At 39.0% G+C, this 21,343-nt stretch overlaps 1 protein-coding gene across 2 annotated transcripts in view; it reads right to left on the bottom strand.

Annotated features, from left to right (window-relative positions):
* LOC580280 (hydrocephalus-inducing protein homolog) overlaps window positions 1–21,343 on the bottom strand; it is a 95,359-nt gene that overhangs the window by 41,502 nt on the left and 32,514 nt on the right. For both annotated transcript variants that reach the window (XM_030977907.1, XM_030977911.1), the window contains 25 exons: window positions 20,630–20,878; window positions 19,891–20,078; window positions 18,927–19,200; window positions 18,117–18,311; window positions 17,076–17,096; window positions 15,443–15,589; window positions 14,788–15,027; window positions 13,795–14,008; window positions 13,076–13,243; window positions 12,190–12,354; window positions 11,351–11,605; window positions 10,383–10,708; window positions 9,674–9,857; window positions 8,771–8,915; window positions 8,101–8,184; window positions 7,387–7,647; window positions 6,670–6,842; window positions 5,834–6,000; window positions 5,089–5,262; window positions 4,480–4,631; window positions 3,509–3,587; window positions 2,727–2,950; window positions 1,994–2,176; window positions 952–1,231; window positions 210–382 (listed from right to left, as the gene is read on the bottom strand). In XM_030977907.1, the coding sequence (XP_030833767.1) occupies window positions 210–382; window positions 952–1,231; window positions 1,994–2,176; window positions 2,727–2,950; window positions 3,509–3,587; window positions 4,480–4,631; window positions 5,089–5,262; window positions 5,834–6,000; window positions 6,670–6,842; window positions 7,387–7,647; window positions 8,101–8,184; window positions 8,771–8,915; window positions 9,674–9,857; window positions 10,383–10,708; window positions 11,351–11,605; window positions 12,190–12,354; window positions 13,076–13,243; window positions 13,795–14,008; window positions 14,788–15,027; window positions 15,443–15,589; window positions 17,076–17,096; window positions 18,117–18,311; window positions 18,927–19,200; window positions 19,891–20,078; window positions 20,630–20,878 (4,721 nt within the window). The remainder of the gene's footprint in view (window positions 1–209; window positions 383–951; window positions 1,232–1,993; window positions 2,177–2,726; window positions 2,951–3,508; window positions 3,588–4,479; window positions 4,632–5,088; window positions 5,263–5,833; window positions 6,001–6,669; window positions 6,843–7,386; window positions 7,648–8,100; window positions 8,185–8,770; window positions 8,916–9,673; window positions 9,858–10,382; window positions 10,709–11,350; window positions 11,606–12,189; window positions 12,355–13,075; window positions 13,244–13,794; window positions 14,009–14,787; window positions 15,028–15,442; window positions 15,590–17,075; window positions 17,097–18,116; window positions 18,312–18,926; window positions 19,201–19,890; window positions 20,079–20,629; window positions 20,879–21,343) is intronic.

The raw sequence follows: 21,343 nt of genomic DNA, 5'->3' as shown, positions 1-21,343 counted from the left end.
TATCGCTTTCATGACATATAGTTTTGGATAATTTTTGTCTTTCTTTTCCAGAGTCAAGTTTAAACTTGTTCTTATTTCACAGGAGAAAGCAGATGTCTGGGGAAAGAATCGTTGTCAAAGACAATTTTTAATAATTAGCCCAAGAGAACATTCCAGATCACAGTGACAAAACATTTTCCTGTCACGCTTCGTAAATGTTCAAGATTTACCTGTGGAGCAGCACCTTCTCAAAGTGGAGTTGCTTCTTATCAAGTTCTACCTCTGGTCTGACTCCGTAGCAAGCGATCTTGAATTGGACAGGTTCTGGATTCTCCTTGATACAGCATACTATGGTATCCTCAAAGTAACCCTGGTTCTTGGGGTACGCCCACATTGTCAATTCCTATGGAAATGGATAAAAATGGAGTTTGGGTTAACAATGATCTATTAAAAGGGTGCGGGAGTTCATGCTGTTGTCAAAGACTTAATCGAAAAGAATGAGAGGGAAAAAAGGAAAAAAAACCTGTTTAGGATTTATTCACATTTAAAACTATATCACAGTATTTACATGACATGTTCTAGCAATAAATGCTCCACAGCCAATTTGTAGCACTGATTACTTACATCAACCTTGACATCTGACTATACCTAACCACAACCTAAACTTAACCTAAAATTTAATGGCAACCCAAGCCCTAGTCAACTACATCTTTGAAGACATACATGTATAAAAATCCAGAGCATATGTCGCTAAAGCAAATGTTGGGTCTCCGCCAGAATAAGGCAATGAAGCAAAAGCTCAGTGTGAAAGGTCTCTCATTTAACTTCACAACTGGACTCCATCGTCAGAAAGACATTGAAAGTGCAAATCCAATTTCTACACACATACGACAGGAAACAAGGACCAAGACCATTAGAAGCCATGGTCTATCACGACACACGTATGATGAAACATTCACAGAGGATACCTACCTGTGTCTGGCTGGGCTTGAGCACCATGTTGGGTGGATCTAGCAAGAAGGTCGCTCCGTTACCATCGTGCTGGAAGCAGAAGGTCATCTCGGCCTCCAGCGGGGACGTGTTGCTGATGGTCAGTTTCTCCATGTTCTCTGGGTACTTGCCCTCCTTGTAACGGTCCCTGGTCTTACCAGCCAGCAGAGGTCCCATCTGAAGGACCTCCGTACTCAGAATGTACTTCTTGTGGACTATCTCATCTGCCTTCTTGCTCTTCTTGCGGTGTGGAAACACAATCCTGGTGGGGGTAATATGGACAGGTTAAAAGCCACGTACACAGAAGTGATAGTAACAATTAACGAACTATAGTGTATTAACAAAATATAGCGTGTTCCTGTTCACCTTTTGGAGACGCAATGTAGATATGTATGTAGACAGCAACTTCAAAAATGAATGCATATTGTAAAGACATGAAAAGACTTGATAATGCAGACTTGGGAAGACTTCATAGTATCATGATGAATGTATTCATATTATTATTGAAATATTTCCCCACGTTTCCCTTCCCATCTTGCTTTTCGTTAGGCCAATTAAGGGCCTAACTCAAATGAAGAATAATGGATTTCCTATGGGACAGAAACGCAAGTATCACCAACAAAAATATTCCAGAGGTAAACATCTAAATAGCATTTTTTATCCAATCCAATCCAATCCAAAAGATATTTGATATATGGCCTTTTCCTTGCGGTTACAAAGCACTGCACACACACTTTACGGCATCTCTTAATTATTGTTTTCTCTATAATCAAAATACATGAATAATCTGCTGCAAGTTCAAGATATGCAAATGTTTCTGTTTTTTTTTTCTTCTCCAAACAGTGCCTTCAACCCTTCAAATCAGGGACCGGTTTCACAAAGCCTTTTTTCAATGACAAATTACAAAAATCAGTGACAAATCTGCTGATAACCAATCAGAAGCAGGGATTTCAGTAGCTTATAACAAAGACTGTCATTTGTCACTAATGACAAGTTTGTGAAATGGGGCCCTAGCTGTTCTTACCTTGGTTCTCTGCTGATGTTGGGGAAGGAACAGACACCCCTGCAGAAGAGTTGATAGCGCCTCCTGGTGCCAACGATCTCATAGTTGAGCGTCTGGTCAAACTGGCCAAGCTCATCGGACTGGAAGCGTAGCTTGAGGGTGACCTCTCCCTCGGCTGGTACGGTCCATCTGAAGATAGATAGTCTGGATCGGAAGAATATTTTGAAGGTGACATTATTTAATCTAACATCTTAATAGTTGTTGGCATATATCTTTACCAAGAAAGGTACATTCGGATCTGCTTTAACAAAAAATAACTTATATTATTGGTTATAATAGGTTATAACGATCATCACCTATCATATTATTGTCTCCAAAGACAGCTGTTCCGTTTCCCTAGGGTTGTCTTTACTCAATAAACTTTCCTTGATCTGTCTTCTCAAACATTATTATTCAAAATATCCCAAAGGACTTCCATTGACAAGTATGGCTTCTTTACATGAAATCAAGTTTATCAAGGAAATGTTTTTTTATGAAAATGACAAAATATTATAAAGAAATTGATACATATGATGGAGAAAGCCAGCATATACAATTGAGAGTATGGCATTATTGATTTAGTTAAAAACACATATGAAGCAAATCTCATTATTTCTGAGAATACTGTCCTCATAAAATTGGGAAGTGTTTCTGATCTACCAGGTGAAGATAATCTCAGACTAAAACATTGTTCAAATAAACCATATGGCCTCACCTGACATTCTTGGAGTCATGTAGGTTCATATCCCCTGTGGTGCTGCTCTGGCCATCAAAGTCTGACCCCGGTGTGGTGGTACCTGGGGGCGGAGAGGCGACGCTGACCGACCCTTTACGGTTACGAGAACCCTTGGCTGAGCGGCGGCGTGACCCAGTGCTCTCAGCTCCAGGCCTGAGCTTGTCCTTGCCTCCCTTTCTACCGGTAGGGGTAGAGAAGTCATCCTGGAGGATTAAAAAGGAAGGTAAATTTTATTTCAAAGAATAATCTATTTTTGTGGTACATTGTTAGGACAACTTGTGTACCTTTTCTCCTACTTCTACTATATTTTTTCAGGTACGGACCCCAAAACCTGGATTTCAGATAATCTATGGAAAAGTTACAAATAGATTAAGGCATTAATCTTCATTTGCCACACTCGATCCAGGTGAAGTACATGGGTACCAGGCAGGAATTAATTCCTTTAAATGCTGGGAGCACTGTAATGGCAGCTATAGGCTAAAGCTGGAGTAATAATACATGCGCCTTGGAATAGAATTTCTAGATAGACAGCGCTATAAAAATGCCTTTTATTATTATTATTATGTATCTCCTTACCCCTTGTTCTAAAGAATTTCCATACTCTTGCAGCTTTCAAGAGGTGTATAAAAATAAATATGTTTGTTTGTAATCAATGTAAGGTTTGTATGAAAATGTTCTTTTGCTTTGTATCTTAATTATGAAAAGGCGCTTTAAAAATGAAATGTTGTTATTATTGTTATTATTATTGTTACTCCTCTTACCTTGGTGTTTCCTTTGTCTGGTGTCCCAGCCTCTAGATCTCCATCAAGTTCTTTAGGTTTCTCTTCTTGTCCAATATTACTAAACAATTTACAGATGAAAGATATGAACAGGTGACATTGAACATTGAAAATAAATCTAATCTCAAAGAGTTTCTGCAATGAAAATGAAAATATACATCAATTGAGAGAAAGTGACAAAGCTACCGTTATTTGTTTATCATGCGCATTAGATGGATTATTTGGACTAGCATAATGATAACTAGTTAATGAAACATTATTGGGACTCAAATGCACTGAACAACCAAACTTACATTTACGCACATATGAGACTAGCATGATGTTAGAATCGTTAAGATTTGTAAAGGTAACAATGAGTGATTTCAAGTTGGGTGTTTAATGCTGGTGTTAGTGTTTAATAAACACTAACACCAGCCTAAACACTGAAATGGAAATCAGCTGGTGTTAAGGCTTTGACCTCTGAATATCGTCAACTTCCGGTAGCTAGTGTTATCGATTTTGCAAAATTGTCGTCTGCTGAACCGACCTTTGTGGCTGGTGTTTATATTTTACGTACAAATGTCCTATTCACTAACACTAGCCCCTAGGGATTAAGCAAATGTTGATTTCCAGTTCGGTGTTAGTGTTGTACCCGCACACAGTCAGCACAGGAACGACGCCAATTTATTGTCTGACGATCAAATAAAAATATGTGAATCAGGTAATTCATATATTCTTTTGTAAGACAAGAGGAATAGGTGTAAATTTATTCTGTACTTTTCATGATATCTTTAGTTTTGATGTACTATTTTTTAATCATCTTCGTGAAATCAAGTATGTGGTGACGTTTTGATATCGGTATCGGGCTCTTAATTTCATCAGCAAATTTTTCGCTCGATTTAAGAGCTCTTGAATGCTCTAAACACTAACACTAACACTAACACCCAACTTGAAATCCCTCAATGGATACTCACGGATCATCGGGTCCATTGGCAACAAAGTAGTAGTGCCCCATAGGGTCAAAGCCAAGGGGTGGCTTACGCTTAACAGGGTAGGGGATGACTGAAAATGATGCTGGAGGTGGGATGGGTGGACCACTAGGTCCTAGACCTAGACCATCCAAGACCTGGAACCAAAGAGATTTGTGAAATTCATTTACATTTCATTCTGAATACACATTGCAACTATCAATCAATTATTTCTTTGACTCTGTGTGGCACAAATAAACAGTAAATTACTGTAATTATTAAAGTATAGTCACATGCATACTGAATAACCTGAAAAGTCTGAGTTTTTTATAAGAAAATGAGCATGTTAGATTATTGTACATCATTTTCATCCATCAATGACAAGGATCGCTAACAGGTTTAATTAATCAGTGTTTAATCTTTGAATCTGCCAGTGATACTTTACTAGCATTTCAATGGAAACTTAATGCATGTATTTTTGCTTCCTTTTATTTTTCTCTTTTGATAATTCAATGATAAACTTTTAATAGTTGCTCCAGGCATCAAGGAAACTGCCAAAGTCAAACCATAACTTATCTCTAGCAATCCTGAACATATCAAGCATGTCTGTCTTACCTCCTGGCAGGATGGCAACTGTCCAATGTCCAGGACCTTCTGACCCATCATGTCATCAGGCTCGCTGGCATCGATGACGATGTTAGGTACTCCAAGCTGCTCCTTCTCCTCTCCTTCCTTGCCCTCTCCTTCACCCTCCTTGGTCTCTCCTTGTTCTCCAGACTCGGCTGCAGCCTAAGTAAGAGGATCGATGTCAAAGTAAACAATGGCAGGGATTATCAGGGATTATCTTATCAGCAGACAGTGCTTTAATATTAAAGGCCCCTGAAAGCTCTGGTTTAACAAGTTAATTGTCTAGTGCATTCTTCTTATTCTTTAGCAAATGCCCGTCAAATTAAGACAACTGGATAACATACATGCAAATAACTGCCATTTCCCTATGTCAAGTCTGTTATAAGTTCCATATAAATTTGGACCTACCCGTACTTGCACAGCAATATTTGTCTACACATACAACATTGTTTATTCATACACTAACCGTTCAACTCCTATGCATGAGAATATTTTTTAGATTTTTTTTTTCTGCTGCAACAGATTTTCGAAAATGTGGTGATGAGCACCCAAAAAGTTGTTTGTATAAAACAGATGAAAACCATATTAGCTGATTATTGTGACCCTTTATATCATAAAGTACTGTATGATACATTTCAATGTGTATTGACATTTGCCTTTGTCAAGATTTATTTCATGCTTAGTAATACCATAACAGAAACACATTTTAAAAGGGCAAACAAGAAACCCTTACCTTTTCGGCCTTCTCCCTCTCAAGCCTCTCCCTCTCCTGTCGTTCCCTCTCTCGCTCCTTCTCTTTCTCCTTCTCTGCTTTGGTTTTGCCCTTCCTGCCTGAGGGAGGATGGGCAGGGGTCTCTTCTGCTTCCAGGTCATCACCGGATGTGTCTGGGACAATCTGACCTGAGGGTGCATGAAGGAATGTGGAGAATGAGATAAGAGAGTTGTGACCAGGGTTCCGTTTTAAAACATGAAGCTAGTCTTAAATATTAAGCTTCATTATGTACATCCAATGTGTTGGTAGTAATTGTCATATGCTCTTTTTGTTTCTACCTCGAGTTCCGAATATAAAATCTCTTTTAGATGCAGCACTATATAGTACTCTCTCTAATATCAATTTCATTTCATTCCAACCAATGCCTTTCCATTTGAATTTAATCCATTTCCACCCATATACCTTTCATTCTTTTCCTAGAAATTCAAATTTTCCTTTCCATTTTCAAACTTTACTTCCATTTCATTCTATCTAACTTGATTCAAAATCATTTCTATTGATTTCAACCCCATTCCATTTTATTCCATTCCTATTCCTTCCTATTTCATATAATTTCCTGTAAAAAGGATTGTTATGCCATATTATTTCCTTACATTCCACTTAATGCCCACACCATTCTAAACAATTCTAACGTATTTCAGACAACTCCCTGTCTTCTTTGTACATGTTCATAAAACAATTTTTGAATTCTATTATCAGCAGGAATTTTCTCATTTCTTCAATAACTTAGATCTATGATAATTGTAAATAATTCCTTTCATTCAATTTTAATTCCATCGCTGTATTAAACAACTCACCTGTGGTCCTTTCCCATCGTGCCAGCATCTTGTCAATGTCCTTCATGCCATGCTCAAAGGCCTTGAAGCGACAAGTCAGATACATCTCAGCTTCCTTAGCAGGGTCTCTTTCAACCTCAGGCTCTACCGCCACCTCGTTGGAAATGGGACGGCCCTTCTCCTTCTTCTTTTTCCTAATAAAGGAGATAACCAGCATAGCAAATTAATGATAACTTTGACCCAATTATCAATACACGTTATCACCAACTCATCATCATCGTTATGCACATCATCTTTATTGTCACATATTATCATTAACCTCATATCATCATAATCATCATTTTCCTCCTCCTCCTCCTCCTCCTCCTCATCATCATCATCGTCGTGGTCAAGTGGATACGTAACCCGGACTGTCGATCACAAGGTCCGCACTAATGTCCATTGGCAAGACGTTGATCTACATTTGCCACACTCAACCCTGGTGATGTAAATGGGTACCTGGCAGGAATGAATTCCTTGAAATGCTAGAACGCTGTAATGGCCGCCTTGCTAAAGCCAGGGTAATAATAGGGGCAGCGCAAGGAGCGTCACGACGTGTCAGATATGTTCGCTATAAGAAGCCACCACTATTATTATCAGCACCATCCTCCTCCTCCTCCTCGATCATTTTCACTATCATCAACATCATCATCGCCACAGTAACCACCCCCATCACCACCGTCATCATCATTCACTTACTTTGTTCCCTCATCCTGGGGCTGATCACTGCCAGCTGTACCATGTGACTCCGGTCTGTCCGTGGCAACCGACTGCACCCCTTTCAGGGCGTGGTCCGATGGAGCCGTTGGGTCAGGGGGCCCCTTCCTGATGGTTGCCTGGCTGGAGGACATGGCTACCTTGCCATCCTGTCCCTTCTTAGCCTGGGCGGTTCCACTTGGTCCTCCCTTGGTGCTATCCTTATCCTTGTCTCCTGGTTTGGCACCCTTCTTCTTCTTGCCTCTGTGAGGAATACAGAATGAAGAAAAAATGAAGTTTGATCTCTGTGCAAAAATCGCAGCATGCATACAGCTCTGTCTAGTTGTATGAAACTTATTTGAAGATGTAAGCATTATATATGGGCTAGATTATGTATCAATGATACCACCAAATCTAACAGAACTACTATGATTACAGTATACTATCAATTAGTCATACTATTTCCTTTGCATTGGTAATATGAAATATTTGGCTAGAAATCAATCATTCAATTATTTCTAATTTCCCAGTAGAGAAGTGCAACAGAAATGATTCATGCATGAGTATTTTTTTATAATCATTTTTGAAGATTTCTTGGCCCCTTCTTACAAAGAGTTGATATCAATTGCAGCCATGTACATAAGAGATAGACTGCAAACTTATGATTGATTTGGATCAATCGTAAATCTTTGTATAAAGAAGGGACCCTGGACTTACTTATCATCTTCCAGTTTCTTCTCCTCCATCAAGGCATGAAGCTCCCTCTCCTTTCGTTCCCTCTCAAGACGCTCCACCATTTCTCTGAAATAATAATATTTTCCAAAATTATCAATATTAGATATCAAATCTGGAACACAAGCAAAATGAACAAAATGCTCCAATCCTCATACTAAAGCCCTGCTGACCAAATGCAGTATTAGCTCATAAAGTAGCTACAGTCAAACATGCTTTAGTGACCATCTGTCTACAAAGGCCACTTTTTGTGTTTCCCTTGGGACTTCAGTCACAGTGTACAAAGCACTGATTAAAATCTTATGTAGTTTGCTCAGCATTGTGAGCATCTGTAAAATGACGCCTGGCTGTAATGCTCCCTAGGGAGTGGAGAATGTGCATATATTGTGTGCGGGCAAGCCTGAATCTGATGACCGGGGTAATGATATATCTGTAAAGTGCTCAGAGACATTATTATTACTTTAGAAATGGAGAGAGATTAAGATCTATGTATAATAACTGTCTTCCAAAAACAGAAGTATTGTAGATTATAATTATTTTCATCAATCACCCTTCATCACTGCGGTTTCTTAATTGCTAATATTTCTGTAATTTTCATCAGAATGCAAATAAGTTTGGAGAAAGAAATGGACGAATAAGATGACAGGTTGCTCACTTCTTGTGGAGCCTCTCCTTCTTGGTCTTGAGTCTCTTCCTATCGATGGCAGCTCTCTCTTCCTCCGTCAGGGCATCATACTCATCCTCAGACATCTCCTCTAACCTCTGCCTCTCCTCCTCTTCCTCCTCCCTCTCACGTTCATCTGCAAGGTGGGGGAATCAACAGGGATTGATCATGAAAGGTAAGGTTGGATTCTGATAGTGAAACTCACGTTCAGAGAAACTGTCTACAACTCTTGTTCATGAAGCATACATGGGGATTGTCATGTAAGGTGAGGATATTTGGACAAGTTAATTTTACGCTGCAATTTTACTGCCTTACAGAAAAGTTAACAGAAAAGAAAGAAACCATAATGGAAAAATTTGTTGGTTGGATTATTTTTTCTTCTTCAAAGTAGTTGGGTTATAAATCTTTCACATAATGGTTTACCTTGAAATTAAATAAAATAACAATGGAGGAAATTGATATATCAATAATAATAATAATAATAGGCATTTCTATAGCGCTGTCTATCTAGATAATTCTATTCCGAGGCGCATTTATTATTACCCCGACTTTAGCCTAGCTGCTGTTTATACAGCGCTCTAGCATTTCAAGGAATTAATTCCTGTCAGGTACCCATTTACATCACCTGGGTTGAGTGTGGCAAATGTAGATCAATGCTTGCCAAAGGACATTAGTGCCGCGGCGGGACCTTGTGATCGACAGTCCGGCGACATATCCACTCAACCACGACACCTCTACATCATGATTCTGTCGACTTCTTCTATCAATACATTTTCAGGAGAATGTGATAGAAGCAATCAAAACCATCCTCTACGAACTCTTTTTTTTATTAGAAGATATATACCCATTCCAAAATATTGATATATATATATATGAAACTACAGTTGAGTTTACCTTTCTCCTCTTGTAGTCTCTTCTCCCTGGCCTGTAGGACCACCTGGTCAAGCTTCAGGGTGACAAAGTAGATGTATTTCCTGTTGTTGAAAGCCCCAAGGAGAGCCTTTGCTGTAGCAGTCTGGTTAGGACTGAAGAGTGTCTCCAAGCCATCAAAGACCACACCCTTGTGACAGTCGTTCAACTGAATGAAATTGAAATAATGAAAATACGAAATGATTGAAAAAGCCAGTTTCTCAAAGGTTTCACAAACTAGCACATTTTATTAAGCAATGACATAAGCCACTTCATAAGACCAGCAGCATGCACTACTGTTTTATAGTTTTTTTTAAGATATGCCAGTTTGACACTATCTAAAATAAAAATGCTTTCTTCAGCTGTTGTTTTTAACATTGTTGGACATCTTGGTCTGCCAGTCAAGAGAGCACACAACACTGTAACCATGATAGATAAGAACAAGATAACTTGGGCCAGAGTCTATGGAGATCAATGTAATACCAAAGTAAAATCCTATCCAGCTGGTTAAAACAATTTGGTTTGTTGTATCATGGTAACAACTTCCATGTCAGTTTGTTATATAAATGCTATGAAATTATTCTAATGATACATACGTGTATTATTACACAACTTCAACAACACAAACATGTAAATCAAATGTTTGTGTAAATTAGATTGCTTCGTGGACAATGGCATCCAGCTAGGTCCTCACCTGCATACGTTCAGCCAGGATCTCAGCCAGCAGCTCCTCAGGTAAGATACAGCTCATCAACCCCTCCTCCCCAGCCACGCTAGCACTCACACTCAACCTTCTAGCGATGGGCGCGGCCGGAGGGGGGCTGCTGGACAGCTGGGTGGTGGTATCACCCTCCTGCTTAGCCCCCTTCTTGTCCTTTTTGTCCGCTTTCTCGGCTTTGGGCGGGGGCGGGGCTGGGGCTCCATCTTCGCCCGCTACCATGCTGTGCGCAGGCTTGTGGCCGGAGATGGTGCTGGTCTTGCGGTTACTGATGACAGAATGGGCGCCGCCCATCACAGAAGCTATTAAAAACAAATGAAACTGAGGCTTTAGCACAATAGTTTCAGTGCATTCAACAGAGATATTAAGAAAAGTTTGGGTGGAGAAAACGCTTTCATAAACTATCGGTCGTCCAGGAATTACTCCAAGAAACTGTTTTCTATAGCTAACCGTCTGCTGAACCCTAAACAGAGCTCACATGTCAACAGTAAGGTGTTGGCCTAAAGTTTTATTCAGTTCTTCCACTCACAGATTCATAATACTCAAGACAGTCTGACTCCAGACGATCCTCTCACTTCATCGTCCCTTGAGATGATCCAACCTACCACACTAGATGAGATCCAAGCACTGCTGGGTAGACAGGGTCCAGCGAAGTCAGGTCAACTAGACCCTGTCTACACTATTCTCATCAAGGGCTGCTCTTTATCGATTTTTTCTTTTATTTTACAGACTGTTAATTTGAGTATTGATCAGGCCCATGTACCCTCTGAGCTCAAAATTGCCTACATTCTACCTTTCTCAAAGAAGCCTAACCTAGATTCAGAAATGCTCAATAACTATCAACTTCATTACAGATTTGCACATAGCAATGAGTTTTCTTTTTCCACAGTTCCAAAACCATTTACTTTCTTCACAATCCAGGAATTGATCTGTGACAGTCGTACCTGAGGCAGCACCAAGTCCCTGCGTGTGCTGATAGACTGCCTCCATGCTGAGAGCCCCGCCCGTACCCTGGGCCTGGGCCTCACTGCCATCCCCTTCCCTGGCCAGCTGGGCTCGGGCCATTATGGCACACATCTCCCTGGCCTTCAAGCCTGCTGGGGTGTTGCCGTTAGAGATGGCATCCAGTACCACGCTGTCCACAGTCAGGAGGGCAGCCTCGTAGTGTTTGGCCAAGGCAATAGATGTGGTGGTCTTGCCTGTTGATGGAAAATTAAAATGATGGCATAGTCATTTTATATGATTAGTTATAAATCTGATTTAAGGACAAATAGACAGTTCTACTAATAAATCAGTTTCAATCTTTAATATGAGCTGTTGTGATTTTAAAAAGTTATATAAGTTCTGAAATAAGTTTAACTTAATTCTTAGTAATACATCATAAGAAAGATTTGATTAACATACAAATTGTTTATGACTGTTATTTTGATGTATCACTCATAGGCCTTTCTAGGCCTGCCGTCTAATCACGGGTGTGATTTTTTTATTAAAAAATAAACTAAACTAAGCTATAACTTATATATTTCACCTATGAGTTCCAATCAGAAAGTTCCAAATTTAAAGGAAATCAAAGTGATGGTTATGTCATGTAATATGTGAAAATGTACTTTTCTCTGAGCATCTATACAATTTGAAGACATAGCAGTGATCCATTTTTGCAAACAGGTGCCTGTTTAGCTCCACCCGGGTCAAGAAAGGCAATTAGTGAAAAAGAATTCTTATTACAGCAACTGCACTTGAGATAATGCCTTAGAAAGTCATGGAAACGTCTAGCGATCCTTACCAGCGAGAGGTGCTCCATGGACCACCAAGGCCAGCCCTCTACGCCTCATGGCAGCCTTGCCCTCTGGGGACAGGTCAATGCCAAGGTGCCTTGCGATGGATGCAGAGACAGGGGTGATCTCTATCAGCTCACCAACTCCAACGGTGCTGGCAGAGTCTTTCTTGTCTGTTCGTAGGAGAAATGGTAAAGAAAGTAAAAGCAAGATAAAAAGATGTTAGACAAAGTTTGAGAGAAAGAAAGCAAAAATAATTAAACTTTATTTTATAAAAAGAAGAGAGGAGACAAAAGGATGGAAACGATAAGAGAAATCTTGTTGGGTAGGTTGAATTGTCATGGCCATTAAAAAGTTACCTATGTCTAAAAAATGAACAGAACATTTCATTGAGAATTTTAAATCAGGTAGATGCTGTATAAGACTAGACTAAGGGATAATAGGATGGTATAGTACCTTACCTATTTCTATGAGGGGGAGGGTGCCTACACCAGTGCAAAAATATCAAACATTTACCTAAAGTAAAATAAACATTGTCTCTAAACTCATTATCTTCTACTGGGATAAAACTTTGGAATCAATCAGATGAACAAATTAGATTTTGTGGCTACCTAGGATAGTTACATTTGTGTGTGGAGGGTGAGTATGAATGTTTATTTGTGCAATTTAGTTTCTATAATTGATTAATTTGAATCTGTATCTACTTGGTATTTGTTTTGTTGTTTTTTACTCTCAATTTTAGGGCCATTTTCTTTTCTTTTGGCCCTTTCCATAATCCATACTGTATTTTCTATTATTGTTTGTATGGTTTTTAAGGTTTGGTTAAATAAAATATCTTGAATATCTTAAATATCTATCTTGAAATTATTTGTAATAACAAGGACATCATCGTACCTTGTGTGTCATCCTCGTCCTGTTTCTCCCCCTCTGTCTTGTCCTTCTCTCCATCCTGTCCCATGCCATCCTCTGCAGCACCAGTCGTAGATGGCTGGGTGAATGCAACGCCTCCTGCTGCTGCTGGTGTGGCTTGAGCTTGGGATGCAGTCTGGCCCTCCTCACCTCCTAGTAATAAAGGAAATCAGACTCCTGGTTAGTGATTAATCAATTGATGTCTATTTAACAAGACTACGTGCACAAAAAGACAGAACGGGAGTGCAAATGTACAGTATGTCATTGATCATGCAATCAGCCTACTCGTTAAAGCATGTCTGTATTAGTTTGGCCAGGAGAGCTTAGACCACCCACCTTGGTCACCGACAGGTGGTTATCTCATCAACTCAGCTCTCAATTAACATAAGAAAAAGAGGATCATGGGGGACCAACGGGCACCACTTAGGCATTGTTTTCTACATAGAGGGAGCAATTAGCTACAAGTAGTACAGTGGGGCTTTAAAGTCTCTTACAAATGACGAAGCTATAGATATTTTTTTTTTAATCATAAAAGAAGATTATAATTATTGGTATGTATAAATATAGTCTTAATTTAACTCTTGCTCTCAAAACCTAGAGTTATTAGAAACTGTGCAATGATACTTCTACGGCTGGTGATCATTCTTAACAGGTGACCACCAAAAACAAGTACATTGTGGCAATACAACAACCAAGAACCTTACCTTCTCCTTTCATTCCCTCTATAGCAGCAGCAGCCGTAGCTCTGGCTGCCAGCTCTGCCTCCACCTTGGCTTTCTCCTTCTCCTCCTCCTCCTCCAGACGTCTCTTTTGCTCCTCGTAGAACTCCAGGATCTCTGAAGGGAGCCTCTCGCCTTGAATACGGGGAGGCAGGAGCAGGGTGCCGTGTTCGTCATAGTCCTTCATAAGGCGGAGCATCTTGGAAAGGTTATTGGAATAAAGAGAGCCATGTATTAGTTTCTTTGTGTTCATTATTGTCAGATATTATGCATCTTTGAGAAGAAAGCTTGGTTGCTGTGATACCTTCCTATCCCTTCCCACACTTTACCACAATGGAACATTCTGCATAACTCTTTCTGTAGTCTCTGCCTTTCTCTTTTCCTCTATCTTTACAAAATGTATAACACACCTTCAAATATATACAAATATAAGACTAGTTGCTTTTAATGACATAATTTTCAGCATGTTTGTCTCAGTTTAATTACCTTTGACTGGTCCCAACAACCCATTTACAGTTTAATGGATAAGAAAACAAATCAGAATGACATCACCAGAATTTAAGAGAAGCTGTAATACCCAACTGGCATCAAGTTTTCTCTCAATGTAATATGACAGAATCATGATGCATGAAACATTACAGTGCAACATAGCGCAATTAAGATGTAGAGGTGTTGTGGTCGAGTGGATACGTCGCCGGACTGTCGATCACAAGGTCCGCGGTTCGAGTCCCGCCGCTGCTCCAATGTCCTTTGGCAAGACATTGATCATTGATTTGCCACACCCAACCCAGGTGAAGTAAATGGGTACCTGGGAGGAATGTATTCCTTGAAACGCAGCATGCGTAACACCTGCACTGCTAAAGCCAGGGTAATTATGCTGCATTATTGTAGAGCGCTTAGAGACTTCTGATAAAGTAAGTGTTAGGCGCTATATAAGCACTGTAATTATTAATCATAGATCTCTTGGCTGGCTCTCACCTTCTCCTCAGTCAGATACTGCTTATCAAACTCTAAGGAGTAGAACTCAATGGGGAAGGTGCAGGGATTCTTGACGATCACTTCCTTCTCATCTCCTGCGCTGTGTGGTAGGATAGGTCCAAACTCCAGCAGCGATTGACTGAGCTCCAGCCGTGGCTCCAGGCCGATGCCGGTGGCCATCATGGTCAGGCGCTGGCTGCTCTGGTTGATGCGCAGGGAGATACGCTCAGAGTAGAGTTTCTAGGGTCAAGAGGTGAGATGTGGATGATTGTAAGCATTTGCATAGCATCGTCTACCTAGAGAATCTATATCAAAATCTACAGATAATACTTGCTTTAGCTCTAGTCCTTCCTTTAGCTGTATTCACCTTTTATCAAAATTTGCTATGAATTATAATACAGTCAAACCTGCTTTACAAAGACAACATTTTTTGTTTCCCTTGAAAAAGGTTTTTCATTGAAACATGTAGTTAAGGAACCTGTCTACAAAGACCACTTTTCGTGTTTCCCTTCGGCGGTCGCTATAGACAGGTTTGACTGTATCAATGTTATCTTTCGTAACATATCATTGCTTCCTATAAATACAAAAACAGCAAATCTTTTTTTGGTAAAGATAAATGTAATAATCAAACAATAAGGCTACAAATTTGACTGACCTCTTCTGTAGGCATGAACTTGACCTGTACATTGACCCTTTGACCTGGCAGCAGCATACCAGTAGGGGGCATCATCTCAAAGTTACGAGGTATGGACCTCGCAGGCTTCAGCTTCCGTCTCAGATGAAGAGGCATATGCTTGTCGACCTGCAGAGAGAAGATAAAGAAGGAGTCCTATCACTAGAAATCTTTTCAATTTTCTTATGAACCTTCATGTATACGGTTTGAAACAATATTGTAACAATACTCGCTTGTGAAGGGGAAATTTTCATTAAAAACCCACGACCGCGATTGTTGCATGTATTTTATTATTTGTTTTTGTTTCAATACTGTTGCTACTGTTGTGTTGTGAAGTACAGGAAGATTTGACTATATTATCTAAAATCACCTTGTTGTGACAATATGGCCAAAATAAAGATTTTTTTTTTTAAATGCTGGGGATTGAGGCGGAAGGGAGGTATATGTACCCAACAAAATTGTTGTGTACAAATACCCTTGTGCATATAATACTCACTGATCTGTGTTTTAGGATATATACATTGTAGATCAGGGATGCATATACAGCTCAACATATCTTTTCTTCTTCTTTTTGCGGTTTTGAAAATGGTCATGTAAAAGCAGCCCATACAGCTTGGCTAATAAATCTAATCTGTTTATCAAAAAAATTAAATCTCATGAAATAAGAGTGTACAAACAGCAATGTCTAGCAATTTTGCATTACAAAAACTATTAAATGAAATTTAATGTGATAAAATATTTGGTTTGTAGCTCAGTTCACTATAGAAGCTTGTTTCAAACAAATACACACAGTGACACAGCATATCTTTAAAAGAGAACATTATACTGCAAGCACATAGCAGGGAGCATACTGCAAAAAATTAAAATGAAGAGGGCAACTCGTTTCACACAAGATTTACATATAGATATTATGTAGGATTATCTTTCATACACTAATCAAAATGCATATTGTGTTTGACAACAACAACAAAATCCAAATAAACTTTGTTAATGGAGTTGTCTTGTGAGTGAGATCCTAACTTCAAAATGTCTAAAAATATATATATATATTTTTTTAATCGTCACATAATTCCACTGCACACAAATAAATCATGGGCAGACTCCACACATATACAGTGATAAATTACCACACAGACACCCACAAAAAGGATATTTGGGGGAAACCCTTTTGAATTTTCATAAACTTTCTGGGTACTAAAGTGCAATCTCAAAAGGTAGTAGCATTGATCACAGCTAGAGGCCTAATATCAAGTTACAAGAACCATTGTAAACAAATTCAATTCCAAATATATTCCAACATCAAATTGAATTCAATAACTGGTGCTGAATTATAAATAATTTACTTATTAAGCTACTTTTGAAGTTTGAAGTATGATGTTCAATATTCACTGGAATATCAGCAATACATCAATTTGGAAACCAAAAGGCAGATTTTGGTTTATACAAAAGTTTGGTTGGAAGGCAGGTTTGACAAATTTTTATGATCAATGTTACACTTTTGATTCAGTTATGGCACACTAAAAAAAAGCAATAATGAATAAAATGACAAAAGGGGCAAGGGTGAAATTTGCAATGTTGTGACAAGGGTGCGTGCTTTAAAATTGGCAAATTGTACCTTCATTTGTTTCTCCAGAAGCTAGTGAAAACAGAAAGGTACAAATAATAGTATAACATAATACACTTTAAATGTTATTTGTATGAATGATGAGAGCAGTGAGATTGTACTTTGAAAATACAAACTCGATGTAGGCGAAAATAAGATGTCTGAATTTTCGGCTGAGACATATAAATTATATAGGAGATCAAGATATATGTATGAACTGATAAATGCCAATGTTACCATGTAGAGTTTGCCATTTACACCATTGAAATTTACACTTGCACATATTTAACACCTTGATATTTACAGTTTTTGTATTAAAAGAGTATAGTTGCACAATGAATTAACAGAATTGTCATGATCATTAAATGAAGAGAAAAGAAAAAGATAACTAAACATATCTTAATTCCTTTTGTAAAGCAACACATTTTGTAAGGTTTTAAAAGGGAATTTACAGAACATGGCTCTTTGGTATACAGAATAAAAAAAATAAATATACATCCATGTTGTGCTAGAGTATTACTGCAGTTTTTGAAGAGCTGATGGACAGAGAAACATGTACATGAATAAATGACACTTCTAGTACTATGCTGTGGGCTGAAATCTTGTGTTTCAAAATGTTTTGGAAGGACAAAGCAAGCAATATGCCATAAACATGAAATCTCTTATGATGTTCTATCACATCTTGACCAAGATACATACTGCAATAAAAAATGAGAGAGAGAGACAGAGAGACAGAGAGACAGGTAGACAAAGAGACACAAAAAGAAGAGACGGGGAGAGAGACAGAGACAGAGTGACACAAAAAGAGAGGAGGAAGAGACAGAGAGACACAACAAGAGGGGAGGGAGAGAGAGAGAGAGAGATGGACAGACAGACAGAGACAGATAAACAGAGACAGATAAACAGAAACGGATAAACTGAGAGAGAGAAAGAGAGAGAGTGAGAGAAAATTATCACTACAAATACATTTTTTTTAATAATTAGACTTTCCGATTTCAGAAGCATTCAATAAATGAATTATAGGAAGAGGACATATAATGGTCAAGAACTCACCAACTTCTTCTCCTTTTCAGTGGGTAGTGATGACCATTCACACTTGACCTCCTTGTGATTGTGAAGCTGGATGGTCACCACCTTGCACTGACCGCACTGGACGTCTCCAAACTCCAGGCAGTCCGTTGAGATCTCCATGTCGGGCATAGTGACACAGGCACGCAGCCGCAGGAATACACAAGGTCCATTGATGATCTGGGAATGAAACAGAATGAAAGCTCGGATGATATGCAGCAATGCCTGGAATGAGGGAGGTCATGGCTGGGCCCCCATCTCATAAAGAATTGATATCAACTTATCTGCAATTGACATCAATCACAACTATATGTACATAAGAGATAGGAGACTGCAAACCGATTGATTGGAGGACTTGCAATTGATTTGGATCAATCACAATTCTTTATAAGACAGGAGCTGGTGTGCTAATGCCCTTGGGTAAGACATTAATCTTTGATGATAAGAGTTTTCATCTTTAAGCTCCCTGAGAACTCAACATCTAAAGGAATATTATGTTATCATATTTAAAAGACAACAAATTAATGAAACATTACTCAGCTTATTTTACTACGTACATGCAAAGTTTGTCATCAGATCACAAATGGAGCACTATGCAATCTTACATATCTTACAGAGATAATTCTTCAAAACTTCAACGTCTGAACATGAATCAATGCTACAACACAATTTCAATATGAAATATTGTAAAATGTGATATTCAAACATTACAGATTAAACATCACGATGGCCATTCCATTCAATGCAATGACACATTAATTATCACAAATGGCCAAAATGTGGCTGAATACTTACATTGACCGGTATCAACGCTTCCACATCTCCGAGTCCCAGGTTAGACCCAAGGGGGTCAAAGCTGACCCTGAAGTCCACAGTCTCGTGGTCTGGGAACCCCGGTAGGTGACGCACCCGGTCAAGTTCCACGTTGAACCCGGTTCCGGCCAGAGAGATCCGGTCAGCGGAGAAGGAGACGGGGAAGAAGCCGGTGTTGGTGGCTCGGATGATGTGTGTTCGGACAGTGCCGAGGACTACGTAGCCAAAATCAAGCATGTAATCTGGCAGGCGAGCCCTGCAACAGAGAAAAAAGGAAGACGGGTCCCAAAATAAAATGTAACGACCTGGAAAGGCTTATGACTTGATTTCCACTGCATTTAGTATTATCAAACACACATTCACTACTAACAAGAAAAGGAGAAAGTGTCAGATAAAAGAGAGAGAAATCAACAATCAAGAAGAAGAAATTGACAAATAGAAAGTGAGTTGGATGAAAGAAGTTACAAAACTGAATGGATAGAAATGTTTATACAAGCCCTCACTTTTATAATGTAGTAGAATGAAGTAGAGTATATGTCATCACATTGTGATTAATTTATGTCTCAAATATCCCAAACTAGAGTTGATCCTTCTCAACACGTTGAATACCCTACTTTATCTTTCTGAATGAAGGAACCAAAGTTCTTGCTTCTGAATAGGCCATTTTTGTAATGTAACCAAATTTATGCACATGCCTTTGTGAAAGGCCCCAAAATGAATTATTTCATTAAACTCTTCCTATAAATGTGTCTCAATAGTCAGAATTCAAATTCCATACATCATAGTTGTTGCTAGGTAGGACAAACATTATGACTTACCCTACCTAACAACAAATAATATATGCAATTTACATTTTGACTATTGAAATACAATTATTTTTTAACTAGTTTTTATTGAGGCACTTGAGTATTAATTTGCTAACATTACAAAATGAATGTGAACTTACTTAGCCTTGACGTTTTTCTTGCTTCTGGACGTCATGACGCTGGCCATCAAGACTCCTGGAGTGGCCAGAGCTTGAGCTGACCGGTCAGTGTCCAGCATGACGTTCTGCTGCTGATACTCGATGGCAAACTCCTTGACCAGCAATCGTTCAACCTCCAACTGGAATTCCAACTCAGATGGGAACTCGTTCTACAGAGGGGATGCATATGAAGTATCATAAATTAATAATTTGTGTATATACACTTTTATACTGAAACAACATGTATAATTGGTACATGGAAATTTTGAATTTCATTAATAGCTTATGTCATCAGCATTATAAGGAAATTGGTTGGTCTTTGAAACACAGGAATAAGTCTAAAACCTGCAAATTATTCAAATTTCCTACAGCCACCTAACTTTTATTTAACTGAAAGCAACTTTGGTCACTTAGTTCAAATACACAAGCACGGACAGCTAGTGTACTAAATTTAGGCACAAAGATCAAAAGTTCAGAAAGAAGAAAGCTCATAAATACATGTGTGAAGAAGACAAAGGGTACTTAGAAAAGAGTCATTCGTTTCATAATATACTGACCAGCATTGAGCATTGCAAAGTCAAAAGTCAAGTATGCCTTTTAAATTATTTTCAAAGATGCTAACGGCTTGCCATAATTGTTAAGTCAACTTAGAGATAAGTTAAACTTAGGATCTTTGTGAAACACCCCCCAGATAGATCTGAATGTCGCTTGCTCAACCCACCTGCAGTGACATGATGGACTTTGCATCCTCCTGGGACGGATCCCTTGGAGTAGGTGAAGGAACGGGGGATCCAGACTGGATCAAGGGTTTCTTCTTGATGTCCCGCCCTAGGTTCTCCTTGGCCTCCTTCATGAGGGAGCAGTAGAGCCCCTCTTCATCGGGGAAGCGAGGCAGGTCCAGGGAGACCCGTGGGAACACACCCTCTCCGCACAGGTTGATGGAGTCAGGCTCAAAGTGGGCAACTTGGATCTGAGGAACACATGGAGAAAACAAACAAATATACAATAAATTTGAGATGACAGGATATTAAAGTGGGTATATAGAGGGCAGCACACGAACGTACTCACAGGAGCGTAATACCCATTGGCTCAGTGTTATGTAATGATCGCCAAGTTGCGTACTTCACGAACGACTATCCACGCATAAACATCTTTAAGAGATAATTTGGCTGAAGTGACTATACGTCTACGGTATTTTATCATATCATGTCCCATACACCAAGCATTGTAGAATAATGAATATAATTTTAAAAGTATAATCTTCAACAGTATTTGTTCCATTTAAACCTATATTCTGAATACAATCACCATGTATACAAACATCTCTGATGAAGACAGGAGAAAATAACTTGGCCTTGGCAAGTGGCACTCTATTTTGTATCATTTACATATCAAATGTTTTTTATAAAATCTTATTGACGTTTTTACAAATTCA

This window comes from Strongylocentrotus purpuratus, unplaced genomic scaffold (assembly GCF_000002235.5).
Source record: "Strongylocentrotus purpuratus isolate Spur 01 unplaced genomic scaffold, Spur_5.0 spur5_contig_810, whole genome shotgun sequence".
NCBI classification, from domain to species: Eukaryota; Metazoa; Echinodermata; class Echinoidea; order Camarodonta; family Strongylocentrotidae; genus Strongylocentrotus; species Strongylocentrotus purpuratus.
The sequence above is the reverse complement of the archived record's forward strand: the minus strand, read 5'-3'. Positions and strand labels throughout refer to the sequence as shown.